Source organism: Monodelphis domestica, chromosome 1 (genome assembly GCF_027887165.1).
Source record: "Monodelphis domestica isolate mMonDom1 chromosome 1, mMonDom1.pri, whole genome shotgun sequence".
NCBI classification, from domain to species: domain Eukaryota; kingdom Metazoa; phylum Chordata; class Mammalia; order Didelphimorphia; family Didelphidae; genus Monodelphis; species Monodelphis domestica.
The window spans coordinates 920,310-934,352 of NC_077227.1; the positions used below are offsets into that span (position 1 = coordinate 920,310).

The 14,043-nt window shown below is 55.7% G+C and overlaps 1 protein-coding gene across 1 annotated transcript; it reads right to left on the bottom strand.

The window, feature by feature from the left end:
* Window positions 1-9,977: 9,977 nt before the first annotated feature.
* On the bottom strand, window positions 9,978-14,036 carry ZNF511 (zinc finger protein 511). Its single transcript, XM_056794739.1, has 5 exons — window positions 13,899-14,036; window positions 12,960-13,072; window positions 11,998-12,351; window positions 11,145-11,588; window positions 9,978-10,466 (listed from the first exon to the last, which is right to left on the bottom strand). The coding sequence occupies exons 2-5, from the start codon at window positions 12,989-12,991 to the stop codon at window positions 10,406-10,408; spliced, it is 891 nt and encodes a 296-aa protein (XP_056650717.1). The 5' UTR covers window positions 12,992-13,072; window positions 13,899-14,036; the 3' UTR covers window positions 9,978-10,405.
* Between the last annotated feature and the right edge of the window lie 7 nt (window positions 14,037-14,043).

A 14,043-nucleotide genomic window follows, 5' to 3' on the forward strand; every position in this document is an offset into this window, starting at 1 on the left:
TCTCTATTGCTGGTGAGCATGCTAGGAGAATGGCAGCTGTGGTGGCCAGGCTGAGACCACCCATGCGATGGTTTAGGTTAAGCCAGTTTACTTTTATCCTTTTACCTAATTCTGATCTTTACCTATTCAAGTAAATTTACTAAACTGTATTAAATTCTAAGGACCAGGGTCCTCATTTTAATTCTTATGCATCCTGGAAGGCAATTTGGAATAATGCCCAAAGGTCTTTAAAAGAATGCATTCCCTTTGGATTCAGCAATATCACTACTAGGTTTGTATCCCAAAGAGACTAAAAAAAATGAGGATGGACCCGTTTGTACAAAAAACTTCCTAGTTGCAAACTTTGTGGTGGTAAAGAATTGGAAAATGAGGGGGTTTCCCTCAGTTGAGGAATGGCTGAACAAACTGTGGTATCTGATGGGGATGGAATACTATTGTGCTGGAAGGAATGATGAGCTGGAGGGATTCCACGTGAACTGGAAAGACCTCCAGGAACGGATGCAGAGTGAAACAGATACATTGTGGCACAATCAAATGTAACCGATGTTGCTACTAGCAGCAATGCAATGACCTAGTGTGAATGTTAAAAATTCTCAGGCCCTACTTCAGAAGATTTGGTTAAGACCATTCCCCATTTTAAACAATGAAGGGACTTAGGAATATGAGAACTCTACTCCACCCCTATTTAAGCATACTTTAGGGGAAGATAAAGTTGTAAAGTCCTTACTGGACAATGAAAAAGTACTTGACTCACATTTATAGTGAAGCAAAAGCCTTAAACTAAGTCTATTTTTAGGAAGGTGCTAAGTACCTTTGAAGGTCAAATTAATCACTAAAGGTTCAAGCAAGCTTAGCAAGAGGTGTGAGGTTTTAGTCTACTCAGGTGTGAATTACTGAAAAGTTTAGTCTACTCAGGTGTGAATTAAGAATAGTCTGACCTTTGGAAAACTGTGTCTACTGTGATTGGTAGATGTGAGAACTTAGGGGAGGTGACGTAGGAGAAAATTCTCTTTAAAAGGAACTCTCTCTGAGAGAACTGGGGTGGCTGGCTGAAAATTCAGTTTGCCAAAGCTGAATTGGAGCTCGGACTAGTTGGAGTAGCTGGGTCTCTCTGAACACTAGAATCTTGCTTGGGACAAATCTTGTGGTGAGTTGATAAGACTGACTGATCTCTCTCTTAGGGCTTGGGCCTAGGCTGGCCTAGCCCTTTTCTCATTATTTCCTTACTCTCTTTCTCCCTTTCATTAATTTCTTAATTAAAATCTCCATAAAAACCCAGCTGACTTGGGAATATTTCATATTTGGGAATTTTTCCCAGGTGACCACTTTATATTTGATTTAACTCAAGACAGTATCTTGAAACCATATTTCTGCGGTCACAGATTATATCAACCGCTCTTTTAATTGTTACACTAGGACAGTCCTGAGGGACTCAGGAGAAAGAAGTTCTCCACATCCAGAGAAAGAACTGTGGAAGCAGAAATGCAGAGGAGAAACCTATGATTTATCACTTGTTTATTTGAGTTTAGGTTTGGGGTTTTTGTTTTATAAGATTATTCACTTACGAAAATGAACACTATGGAAACAGGTTTTGAGTGATAATCCATGTATAACCCAGTGGAATTGCTTGTCAGCTCTCAGAGGTGGGTGGGAAGAGGGGAGGAAGACAACCCGAGTCATGGTAACCTTGGGAAACTTTGGTGGATATTTGCTATTAAAATTTTTTTTAAGTTAAATAAGAATGTAATTCTTTCTCAGTGAATAAAACAATCATTTCTGATTCTCCTCTCCTCCCCTGGCAAGAGAGAAAGAATGCCCCGTCCTTCCTCCGGAATCCAGTGAATGTTGCTGGGTCGGTCCCGGGTCCCTCTGCCTCTTTGGGAACCAGCCTGCTCTGCAGAATCCAGCGCAGAGCCTCCATGGCCTGGGCAGTGAGCACGGCTACCTGGTCGCTCGGGCGTTGCTGGGCCTCGGGACCCAAACTGCTCTTTTCTGATCCAGCGGCCGCTGTGGACCTCCGAGTTGCTGCCCTTGAGTGCGGCGGCACTTGACAGACGGCCTCTCAGCTGGAACTGCATCTCCTCCGGGTTTCCCGAGGCCCACGTGCCTCCGTCCTCCAGCACGTCCGGCTCTGGCCCAGTAAACACACCAGGGTGGTCATCGGCAACGAGAAGCTCTTTCTGGTCTCATAGGACAGTTGGAGAGTTCTCTTTCCTTAAAGCTTTGGGAGACCTGAGTTCAAACTGAACTTCACTGGCTCAGTTTCCTCACCTACCTCCCAGGGTTCTTGAGAGGATCCAGTGAGATCAGGCAGTCAATAAACATTGCCTTAGTCCCTTACCTTTCAACTTAGAATCAATATTGGGTATTGGTTCCCAGGCAGAAGAGTGCTCAGGGCTAGGCAATGGGGGTCAGGTGACTTGTCCAGGGTCACCCAGCCTCAGGTCCTTCTGTCTTCAGGCCTAGCTCTCTACCCACTGAGCCAAAACACTGATTAAGCACCTATTCAAAAAGAAACAAAAGATGGTCTCTGACTTCAGGGGAGTCCCAGTCCAATGGGGGAGACGAGCTGCTTCGGCCGGCACTGAAATGGAGCATCTTCTTATTTCCTGGAGATAGTCTAAGGGCAAACACTGACTTGCTGCCTGGGCAGCAAGGGGGGCCAGAGGGAGGAGAGGGCAGATCTCAGGCGACTGCTGTGGCCCCCTCTAGTGAGAGGGGAGGAGGAGGAGGAGGGAGTCTGGTGGAGAAGACCCCGTGAGCCCCAGACGTTGAGCTTGGTGAGTCCGGAGAACCCCTGCAGAGCCAGAACAGACTGTCCACGGAGAACAGGAGAGACGCCAGGATGGCCCAGGGCAGCAGGAGAGGGCCCTGTGAGCAGGCCTGCCCTGGAGAAGGAGCCAGAGGTCAGACAGGGAGGAGGAGAACCCAGGGCACAGGGAGTTCCGGAGCAGAGAGGGGCTGCCAACACGGCCGCACAGAGGTGGAGGAAAGGGCCCCGGGCTGGGCAGCTTTGGGGCGCCGCAACTAGAGACCGGGTCAAGGGAACTACGTGAGCAGGAGTCAAACTCCAGGGACCAAGAGAGCGAGAGGAGAGGCTGCAGGGCCTCCCTGGAGCCACCCGCTGAGGAGGGATGTGGGACAGCCACCGGCAAGGGTGGAGGAGAGGCTTGATTGTAGGCAGTGAGGAAGCAGCTATTCGATAGGGCATGTTAGGGTTAAAATTATGGTTGAGAAACTGAGTTTAATCATTTTAGGTCGCCAAGGATTTTACTTATAAGATCCTACAATGAAACACTCAAGTCAGAATGGAGTTTTATGGTGATTTAATTACAAAAGAGGAAGACATTATTGGAGGGAGAGAAGGAAAGGGAGGTGAACTCAAAACCGCTCTGGCTCAGGCTGAGCCAGAGCGGGAGTCTAAGGCCTTGGAGAGCCAAGGCAGAGAAGGGAGTCAGTCCTAATCACTCGCGTGGCCCATCTGAAGAGCTGTCTGTGGGGCTCCAGGACAGAACTGGTGACTCGCCCTCCCAGGATGTGGCGAGAACTCCAGAGGCTGTTCTCTACCTCACTTCCTGCGTCTCGCATGTGCCAATGGTGGCTCAAGCTTGGCTTAGGACAGCTCGGGGGGCAGTTACTTGTTTCTGATTTGTCATTAGCTAGCACATGCCCGTGTAGTGTGGGTGTGCACATTCCTGGGTGCTAGACCCAGCAAGATGGAGAGAATCTAAAAATCGCAATCCCCCTGATGATGATTGGGGGACTAGTCTCCCCAACTGATGACTCAACATAAGCGTCCTGCACCCCAAAATGTCTAACTGCAGGTGTATACAGAATTTTACCCTCTAAGAGGAAAACTACGACAGTTATAGATAAGGGGGAAATAGAGGAGAGAGAGACAAAAACACCAATGTTTTTTCTGGGCGCATTGACAAAAGCCAATTAGGGGGAGTCCCCTTTGGCAGAAGAGTGTACATTCAAAATAAATGTTCAATTAACCGCACCCCAAGGTTCATTCTGGATCTTCCAGTAGGGTTAGGGTTTAGGTAACTTTCTGTAACCGTTCGTTCTCTGGATTCAGGAGTTAGCAAGCTTCTTCTCTGAAGATCTTTCTCAAACAAAAGTTTAAATCTTGGATTTTATGAAAATACAGGCAAGATGGAAAATAAGGGAAAGCAGGACAGGGACAGCTAGGTTGCTGGCTAGGCCTGGAGAGGAGAGGTCCTGGGTTGGAATCTGGCTTCAGATTCTTCCTGGCTGTGTGACCCTGGGCAAGTCACTTCCCCCAGCTGCCTAGGCCCTGCTACTCTTCCGCCTTGGAACCAACTCTAGGACCAAAGGCACAGGGGAAAAAGACAAAGCAGTGTGCGGATGGGCATGCCAGAGAGGGCCTCTGTTGGAAGAGATGGGAGCCCTGACCATGCGGAAGGCCACTTCTTCAAGGGAAAAGGGGGAAAGAGGACATGGGAACATTGGAGACGCAAACGCCTTCCCGCCCTGTGCGGCCTCTGGAAGGGCTGGGGGGAGTTCGAGTGGGTCAGTGGGGTGCCAAGGGTGACCGGGGAAGCTTTTGCTGTTGTTCCCTCAGGACTGGCTCCATTCGGGGATTTCTTGGCAGAGAGGCTGGCAGGTGAGGAAGCTTCTGTGGGCCACGCAAGCCTCCCTGACTAATCTTCCTGAGGTCCTCCCCGGCTCACACACTGTGACCCCAGGCTGCTCTTCGCCGCCTCCTCGGTCAAGTGGGCAGGAGAGTTGGGGAGGCTGAGGAAAGGCCAAACGGGGCTGGAAGAGGGGCGGCCGAACAGCCAGAATCGAGTCTCCCTTCCAGTCTAGCTAGAAAAGCGGACAGTTTGCCTCCGGCTTCCTCCCCTCCAGGCCTTCCCAGACCGGCTCTCTCCAGAGGGCTGATGGGTCAAGCCCGAAGGGATGAAGGGGGAGAAGCAAGGTGGGAGCCAAGGCCGGCCCTCTGGCTGCCCCGTTCCCTGGAATCTGCGCCCTCCCCTCCCTCCGGAGCCCTTGAAGGGAGGGACGCCCAATGCAGAAGCAGCCGCCCACCGAGCCTAAGGCTGGAGCCACCTCTTAAGGGACTCCCAGGAACGAATGCACAGAGAAGGCGCCCGGCCAAGGCTTCCCGGGTGATTTTCGCTGGGGATGAAGGGAAGGGGGTGGGGAGGGCAGGAGGAGGAGGCCTGACCAGGGCGGAAAGCTAAGGGTCAGGGGGGCGTCGCTGTCAAACCCTCAGCAAGGCTCATCTGCTTGGGGCTCCGTCAGAAGCCTCCCCCGTGAGACGGGGCAGCAAGGACGGCCGCCACCCCCCCCACTGGCTCACACTGGGCCGGAAATGCCAGCTTTAGCAACGCAGGAGAAAAGAAATGGAAGGAGTTGAAACCGGCAGTGACAGAAGCCAACTGTGACTCTGGCGGAGGACGCGATGGTGTCCCAACAGGGTCCTAGAGAAGCATCCAAAAAGCTGGGGGAGCCCCTGATCTTGGGCAACGCTGCAGGACACAGAGAAGGCCACACAGAGCCTCGGCGTGCCTCGCTTTCCAACAAGGCTCCGCAGCAAGAGGCAGCCAGAGAAGCTCCTTTGAGAAGGGCTCGAGGCCACCCAGAACACGTGGGATCCGCTGCCCAGGCAAACGCGGGAACAACTACAAAACAGCCACTTAAAACTGGATCTAAACAAGTGGAAAAACATGGACTGCTCCTGGGGAGGGCGAGCTAACACGCCGAAGGTGCCGGCCGGCCCACAGGAATCTCCTTATTCAGCCCATCCAACTGCCGAGAAACTCTAGAGAGCCCTGGGAAAAAGGGGACCACAGACACGGGGAGGAAGGGGGCCGGGCAGTCCCAGATCCCAAACTCTTCTACAAAGCAGTGGCCATCTGCCAGGGGCCATCAGACCACGGCGCCTTGTAGCTGGGGAGACCACAGAGTGGTCCTTGGCGAGAGGTGACTGCCCGCTCTATCCCCCTGGCATGACTTCTTCCATCAATGCGCCTTCCCTATGAATTGACATGATGATTATTCCCCCTAGTCTCAAAAGAAGTAATGCAAGAGCAAAACACCTGTGCCCCAACTCCCCAAAACATCCCCAAAAGGTCAGACCCAATTCCAAAACACTGTCCTGGGTTAACTTTTTCTTAGGTGCATCATTCCCAGCAAAACCGCAGCTGCAGGCCAAGCCCAGAACTTTCTCATAAGCCAGCACACAAATCAATCGTAGAGGCCCAAGTGAGAAGTACAGGTACATCAAGCTTCAATATGCCTCAGTGACTCAATCACACAAATCAGTAACTCAAACTCCCTAGTAAGCCACGTGTGATGAATTCATTTCTCTTGTATTCTGTCTGTAATCACAATACAAGAAGATAGAATGTTAGTCAGGTGATTGGTTAAAAGTTAATGTATCACTTTTCCAATTATCTCTCTTTGAACATGTGTGTTAGGTAATATAATCTGCATGCCAAGAAAATGGGTATAAAATTAAAGATCAGAGATCAAGATGGCAGAGCAGCTGTTAGATGCAAAGCAATCCCATGGCTGTTATGATTAAGCTGTCTTCCATTTGTTATTTTTGTTGACTGATCGTTCGCCACCAGTTGGGATGCCCTGAAGTCGAGAGTGAGGCTGGACCCTAACCGCGGCAGCCATCAAAGCAACATGGTCCTGGCTAAGAGACAGGAAGGAGGATCAGTGAAGTAGGCTTGGGGGAAGTGACCTCAGCAAGACAGTCTATGATAAGCCCAAAGAGCCTGGCTTTGGGGACCAAAATCCACTATCTGACAAAAGCTGCTGGGAAAACCGGAAGACAGTGTGGGAGAGATTCAGTTTGGATCAACATCTCACACCCTACAGCAAGATAGACTCAGAATGGGTGAATGACTTGAACATAAAGAGTGATAGTATCTGGCAGACCTATGGGAAAGGAAAGCATTTAAGACCAAAGCAGAGATAGAGAATATTACGAGAGAGTAAATGAATAATTTTGATTGTATTAAATGAAAAGGCTTTTATACAAACAAAACCAATGCAACAAAGATTAGAAGGGAAGTAACAAACTGGGAAAAAATTGTATAACCATTTTCTCTGATAAAGGTCTAATTTCTCAAATATATAAAGAACTAAATCCAATTTATAAGAAACCAAGCCATTCCCCAATTGACAAATGGTCAAAGGATATGAATAAGCAGTTTTCAGATGAAGAAACCAAAGCTATTAATAAGCACATGAAGAAGTGTTCTAAATCTCTTATAATCAGAGAGATGCCAATCAAAGTAACCCTGAGGTATCACCTCACACTTAGCAGATTGGCTAACATGACAGCAAAGGAAAGTGATCAATGCTGGAGGGGATGTGGCAAAGTCGAACATTAATGCATTGCTGGTGGAGTTGTGAACTGATCCAACCATTCTGGAGGGCAATTTGGAACTATACCCAAAGGGCGCTAAAAGACTGTCTGCCCTTTGATCCAGCCATAGCACTGCTGGGCTTGTACCCCAAAGAGATAATAAGGAAAAAGACTTGTACAAGAACATTCATAGCTGTGCTCTTGTGGTGGCCAAAAATTGGAAAACGAGGGGATGCCTCCAATTGGGAAATGGGTAAACAAATTGTGGTATCTGTTGGTGATGGAATACGATTGTGCTCAAAGGAATGATGAACTGGAGGGACTCCATGTGAACTGGGACGACCTCCAGGAAGTGATGCAGAGTGAGAGGAGCAGAGCCAGGAGCAATCTTGGGACGATGAATTGTGGCTCTGCTACTAGCAGCCATGCAATGATCCAGGAAATTCTGGGAGCCTTATGAGAAAGAAGCTCTCCACATCCAGAGGAACAACTGCTGGGGCCAAAATCCAGAAGAGAGCAAGTGCTCTGCCCCTTGGTTATACGGCATAGGATTGGGGGTTTGGGTTCAAGAGGTCGCTCTATTACAGAAAGGACAATATGGAAAATGGGTTTGAGTGCTAACCCACATAAAACCCAGGGGAATTGCTTGGGAGCTCCAGGAGGAGGGAGGGAGACAACATGAATCATGGAACTGTGGAGGAGGAGGAGGAGCCTAGCAAGGTGGCAGCAGACTTTGGGATTGATCCTAGAGGCGATGAGCAGCCCTAACCCTGGAATGGAGGGCGACACAGTGTGGCGACACAGTCAGACCAGCCTCAGAAAGGCGATGAGTAGCCCCAGCCATATGGGGGCAGAAATAGGAGACTGGGAAGCCAGGCCTGAGGGTTCAGTGCGAAAGATGACGATGAGCGCTTGAGCTCAAGGGCAGGAGAGATGAGGAGGTGGTAAGTGAGCCTGCGGGAGCTGATGGGATCCCAGAGCTCAGGAGACAGGCCTGAAGCATGCACGTATCAGAGGGGCACGAAGGGGGACAGAAGGAGAGGCCGGACAGACAGACAGACAGACAGAGGGCATCCCAGAAACCTAGAAGAGAGCGTCCAGGAGGAAAGCCGCCAGCAGTGGCCGAAGCTGCAGTGGTCAAGGAGCAGGAGGAAGGAGGAAGCCCGTTGGATTCAGCAACAAGGGGATCACTGGCACCTCGGGGCAGCCCAAGCCCGGGTGTGAGGGGCTAAGAAGAGAGTAAGAGGCACCCCTCAAGGGCCACCCAAGGCAGGAGAGAGAGTTCTGGGGGGATGGAGGGGGGCTTGTTGTGGTAGGGAAGCCACCTGCCAGGAGGATAAGTGAGAGGAGTCAGCAGTAAGGCAGGAGGCAGCCAGGAGGTTCTGGGTTCAAATGTGCCCTTGGTACGGGACGAGTCACTCAATGCCCATAGCTTAGCCCTTAGGGCTCTTCTGCCTTGGACCCAATACACCATGTGGTAAGGAGAGGCAGCAGGGTGAAGAAGGCTTGAACCGGCTCCCGCTGAAGTCCCCCCTGCTGGGGTCTGCTTGGGGGATTTTGACAGCAGACGGTCGTGGCCGAGATCTTGAAGTTGTTTGGCATCTCCTCCTCCGGCCCATTTTACAAGTGAAGAAACGGAGGCAGCAGGGAGTAAAGTGACTTGTCCAGGGCCACACAGCTAGTGTCCAGGCCGATTTGACCTGTGGTCTCCCCAGTTCCAGGCCCGGCACCCTCCCTGTGGTCAGTTCCTTCCAGACTCTCCACCGTAAAACCCTTCGAAGACCGAAGAGTGGCAAGGCCTGGGGTTAAGTGACTTACCCAGGGTCACCCAGCTGGGCAGGGAGAGCCCATCAGAGGGCTGCCTGAGGCTCTGTCCATTGTGCTGCCCCTGAGAATCTGCTGCTCAGACCCCGCTTTCCTTCTCCATCCTGGCTTTTTGAACCCTGCAGCCTCCCCTTCTCCCCCACCCCCTGCATCCCCCATGGCAGGCGCCTTCTTCTGCCCTTCCTCCCATGGGAAGGAGGGAAGAGCCTCGTGAGGCCAGCTTAGCCCAGCGCCTGGCACAGGGGAGCCCTCAAGACGCCCACAAACGGCCTCCGGCTGGACTCCTTGGCTGGGTGGAGCAGGCGGTGGCGCTCGGCCGTCACCCTCGTGACTGCAACGGGGGCGAACGAACCCGGAAAGTGGCTCGGACAGGACTGCTGGGGGGGAAGGGGAGGCTGGGTGGGTTGGCTGGGCCCCAGCAGGGGGGAGACTGGGCAGGGGGGAGGCCGGGCCCCGCAGGGGGGAGACCAGGCGGGGGGGGGGGGGGAAGCTGGGCCCCGGCAGGGGGGAGACCAGGCAGGGGGGGGGAGGCCGGGCCCCCGCAGGGGGACGTCCGGTGCCAATGTGGCCGCAGCCACTTGAGGGCCAGCGCTCCTGGGCCCACCCTGCAAGCCTCGGCGCATGGCGAGCAGGCAGGCCGCAGCCAGGTGGGGAAGGCCTGGGTGGCTGCAGAGGAGGCGGAGGCAGGTCCCTCTAATGAGTTGCTGCCAAGGGAAGAAGGTGGGGCCGGAGGAGGCCCACGTGCCCCCCGCAGGGAAGAGCGGCGCGGACAAAAGAGACGACAAAATGGAGGCCAGCCGTGTTGCATTTGCTCAGGGGACACTTTATTTCAGGCTGGGGGTCGGGAGAGGCTGGGGGGCTCGGGGGAGCAGGCGCAGCTGCTGGGGTGGGGGGAGATTCCTCGGGTCGGGCAAGACAAGACGAACAGATAGACAGACAAGGGGTCCTCCGGGGAGAGGAGGAATGATCGAGGAGGGAACAGGGAGAGGCCTGGGCTGGACTGGGGGGTCCAAGAGGTGCCTGGCCAGCCCCCGACTTCATCAGGGGCTCCAGAGATAAATACTGACCAAGGAAGCAGCACCCCCAGGCCGAGGGATCCATCGACGTCTCGTCTTGGTGGAGGCACCTCTGGGGCTGCTCTAAGCCCAGAAAACATGCTTGGGGAAGGGGGGGTCCTGCTTCACGGCCCGCCCGCTGGCAGCCCAGCCCTGGAGGTGCTCATGGTGCTCTTTACTCTGCCTTTTTAAATCCTCCAGTCGAACCCTGGTCAGAGCCGACTGCAGGGGGGTTGCTGGAATGAAAAGCAAACCTCCCGTGAGGCTCTCTGGAGGGGCGGCTCTGGGGGCCCCCTGCGGCCCGGCCCCCCTCCCTCCGGCCCCCATTGTCACTCCCTGCTCTGCGGACCCGGGGCGGGCTCCCTCCCACCCAAAGGGGCCTCCAGCCCCCCCGCCGGCCCTGCCCCTGGCGGCTGTGTCGGCCCTGCAGCTCTGGACACTGTCCAGGGCGGGTCCAGCTTTTCTCTATTCTTCGGACTCCTCTTCTTGCAGCAGCTCCTCATTCCTCGGAGCCGGCCCGCCCCTCCCCCCCTCCCCCTCTCCCCCTCCCCTTCCCGTCTGGCCAGGGCAGGCCGCTCCGTGGGTGTCCCCCAAGCCCTTGGCCGCCTGCTGGGTGTGCGTCCGTCGTCCTGGGCCCCTCCCCGTGTTTGCCATTTATTTCTATGGAGCCATTTGCCCCATTTATCCCTGGCCCAACTCGGTGACCGATGGCGTCCCCACTTTACAGATGGAGAAACTAAGGCAGCCGGCGCCGCGGCCCAGCCCTCTCCTCCGAGTGCCTTTATTTCCAGGCGCGGAGAGAGCAGCCGCCCCCCCTCGGCCCAGGCCCCTCCCGCACCTCGCCCAGAGACAGAGACAGACACGAGAGACAGCGGCGCGCTGGTGGAGGGGCCAAGGTGTCCTGGGCTCCTGACCTGAGGTTGGAGCTCCCATCCTCGGCAGGCTCGGCCCCAGGGCCACCGGAGGGCTCCTCCACGTTCTCCCCGAGGGGCTCCTCCACCCCCTCGTCCATCTCCACGCCCTCATCCAGCTCCACGCCTTCGTCCATCTCCACGCCCTCGTCCTCCTCCACAATCTCCTCGCGAACTGCCACCGGCTCCTGCTCCGGGGGGCCTTCCCCTCCCACTGCTGCTCCTCCCTCGGAAGAGGCCGAGGCCGAGGCTGCTGCCTCCGAGGCCGGGGCCGCCGGGGCCGGGGCCGCTGGGGCCGGGGCCGCCAGGATCGGGGCCAGGAGCGGGGCCACAGAGGCCATGGAGCCCGCTCGGCCCTGGGGCAAAGGGCCCTCAGGAGCCCCAGAAGCTGCAGGGGGCCTAGGGGCCCGCGCAGCCGCAGGGGCCGCAGAAGCCCCCGAAGTGGACCTGCAGAGGACAGTGGCTGGAGAGGGAGGCTCCTGCAGCTCCCCACCCGCGCCCCACCAGCCTCTCCGAGACTCCGGCATCCTCAGATCGGGATTCTGGCCCTGGCATCCGGGCCCTCGAACTTCCCTCCCTTCCTCCCCCTCCCCTCTCCCTTGCCCCGCCCCTCCCCTCCCCCTCCCCTCTCCCTTGCCCCGCCTCCTCCTCCCCCTCCCCTCTCTCCTCTCCTCCGCCCCCTCCCCTCTCCCTTGCCCCGCCCCCTCCTCCTCCCCCCTCCCCTCTCTTCTCCTCCACCCCCTCCCTTCTCTTCGCTCCCCCGCCCCCTCTTTTTTCTTCCTTTCCCCCATCCCTTCCCTTCTCCCCCGCCCCCTCCCTTCTCTTTCCTCTCCCTCCCAGAGCCTCAGGCCCATACCTTGGGGGGTTCGGGGGTACGTCATACCACAGGTGGGCCGGGTACTCATGGATCTGGATCAGATGATCCGTCTGCTCTTCAGGGCTCATGAACTTCTCATTGCAGCCCCACACTGGGCACTGGTAGTAAAAGGGGAAGGGGCGCCGGGAGCGCGCAGCGGCCGCGCGGATGGGGCAGGTGGGCACAGTGCCGTGACGATCCATGAGATGGATGTCCAGCAGCTGGTCCGAGGGGAACGAGCGGCGGCAGAAGGAACAGTTGTTCTGGTGCAGAGTCTGGTAGTGGTGCACGTAGCCCGGCAGGGAGTCAAACACCCGATCACAGCCCCCGATGTGGCAGCAATAGGCGGGCATCCTGCGGGAGAGGAGAGGTCGCGCCGCGCCGCCAAGAAGTGGGCAGGCCAAAGGGTCCGCAGTCTACCCCGCCCCACCCGGCCTAGCCTGGCCATCCTCAGCATCCCCGCCCTAGCCGACCCCTCCTTGCAGGCATCCATCCATCCATTTAACGGTCTATTAGTCCATCCATCCATCCGGCCATCCGGCCATCCATCCATCCATCCATCCATCCATCCATCCATCCATCGATTGATCGATCGATCCATCCATCCATCCATCCATCGATCAGTCCATCGATCCATCCATCCATCCGTCTGTCCATCCATCCATCCATCCATCCATCCATCCATCCATCCATCCATCCATCCATCCATCCATTCATTCATCGGCCCATCTGCCCATCCATCCATCCATCCATCCATCCATCCATCCATCCATCCATCCGTCTATCCATCCATCCGCCCAGGCCTCCGCCCATCCGCCTTGGGCCTGTCCGTTTTGCTGGACTTGAGGACCCTCTGCGGCTTGGGCCCAAGAGCGGCTGGGCGGGCGGCCGGCCTAATCGGGGCCTGCGGCTGACCAGTTGTCCAGCCTCTTGATTCCTTGGAAAATCTGAGAGATGCTCACCTGGTATTCAGGGTGTCCCGTAATGTCCCCATCCTGGAGGCAGAAGGCCCAGGCACGGCGCGACCAGCGACACGGACCCGGTCCCGCTCACAACGGCGATGACGAACCTTTTTCTACGACGAACCTTTTTCTTACCTCCTATAGTCTCCGCCCCCAGTCAGGCTCCGCCTCTCTGCCTCGTTCTCACCCCAGGCAAGCTCCGCCCGGCTGCCTGTCTCTCATCCAAGCCCCGCCCCTCTGCCTCACTTTCAACCCAGACAGGCTCCGTTCCCTGTCTTCATCCTACCCAAGGATCTTGGCTTTTGCCTCTCTGCCCCAGGGCCTGCCCCTCTGCCTTAATTCTGCTTTTAGGCTTCAACCTTTGGTCTCGCTTTCTGCCCAAGGCTCCGCCCTTCCACTTCTTTCTGCCCTAGGCCCACCCCTCAGTCTAGCTCACGCCCCTACCCCCCATCAGACTACGTCATACCCCAGGTCCTGTCACTCAACCTCACTTTCCTCAAGGCTCCCTGCTCAGCCTCCATCCCACCCCAGGATCCCCTTCCTCTGCCTCCTTCTATCCCAGGCTTCAACCTTAGGTCTCACTTCTGCCCCAGGCTCCTCCCCTCTGCCTTGTTCTTACCCCAGAGCCCCCCCCCCACCTCTTTCTGCCCTAAGCCCCGCCCCTCAGGCTAGCTCACCCCCCCCACCGTGCTTCAGACTACGTCATCCCCAAGTCCTGTCACTCAACCTCACTTTTCCTCAGGCTCCGCCCTCAGACTACGTCAACCCCAGATTGTGTCATTCAGCCTCACTTTCCCTCAGGCTCCGCCTTTTTGCGCCCCATCTCTTTCTCTCCCTTTCTCTCTCTCTCTCTCTCTCTCTTTCTGACGCAGACCCCGCCCCCGCCCTGCAGCTCAGACTGCATCATGCCCCAGGTTCCCCCCTCAGTCTCACTCTCACCCAGGCTCATTCCCCAAGCTGGCTAGTTTAGCTGGCTAGCTCTAACCCTTAGCCCACGTGACCTCGAACGGCAGGTGTGGGGGTTGGGGTAGCAGGCTCAGGACCTGCAGTGGGAAGCTGAAGAGGGCAGCAGCCGAACAGGGAG

Bases quoted from the DNA above. Each gene is read 5' to 3' on its own strand.
- ZNF511 (XM_056794739.1), bottom strand. From the start codon at position 12,991: ATGGGGACATTACGGGACACCCTGAATACCAG. The intron at 12,352-12,959 runs GTGAGCATCTCT...CCTCTCCCGCAG, and splicing joins CGGGACACCCTGAATACCAG to GATGCCCGCCTATTGCTGCC. The intron at 10,467-11,144 runs GTCAGGAGCCCA...TTTTCATTCCAG, and splicing joins GATGGGAGCTCCAACCTCAG to CAACCCCCCTGCAGTCGGCT.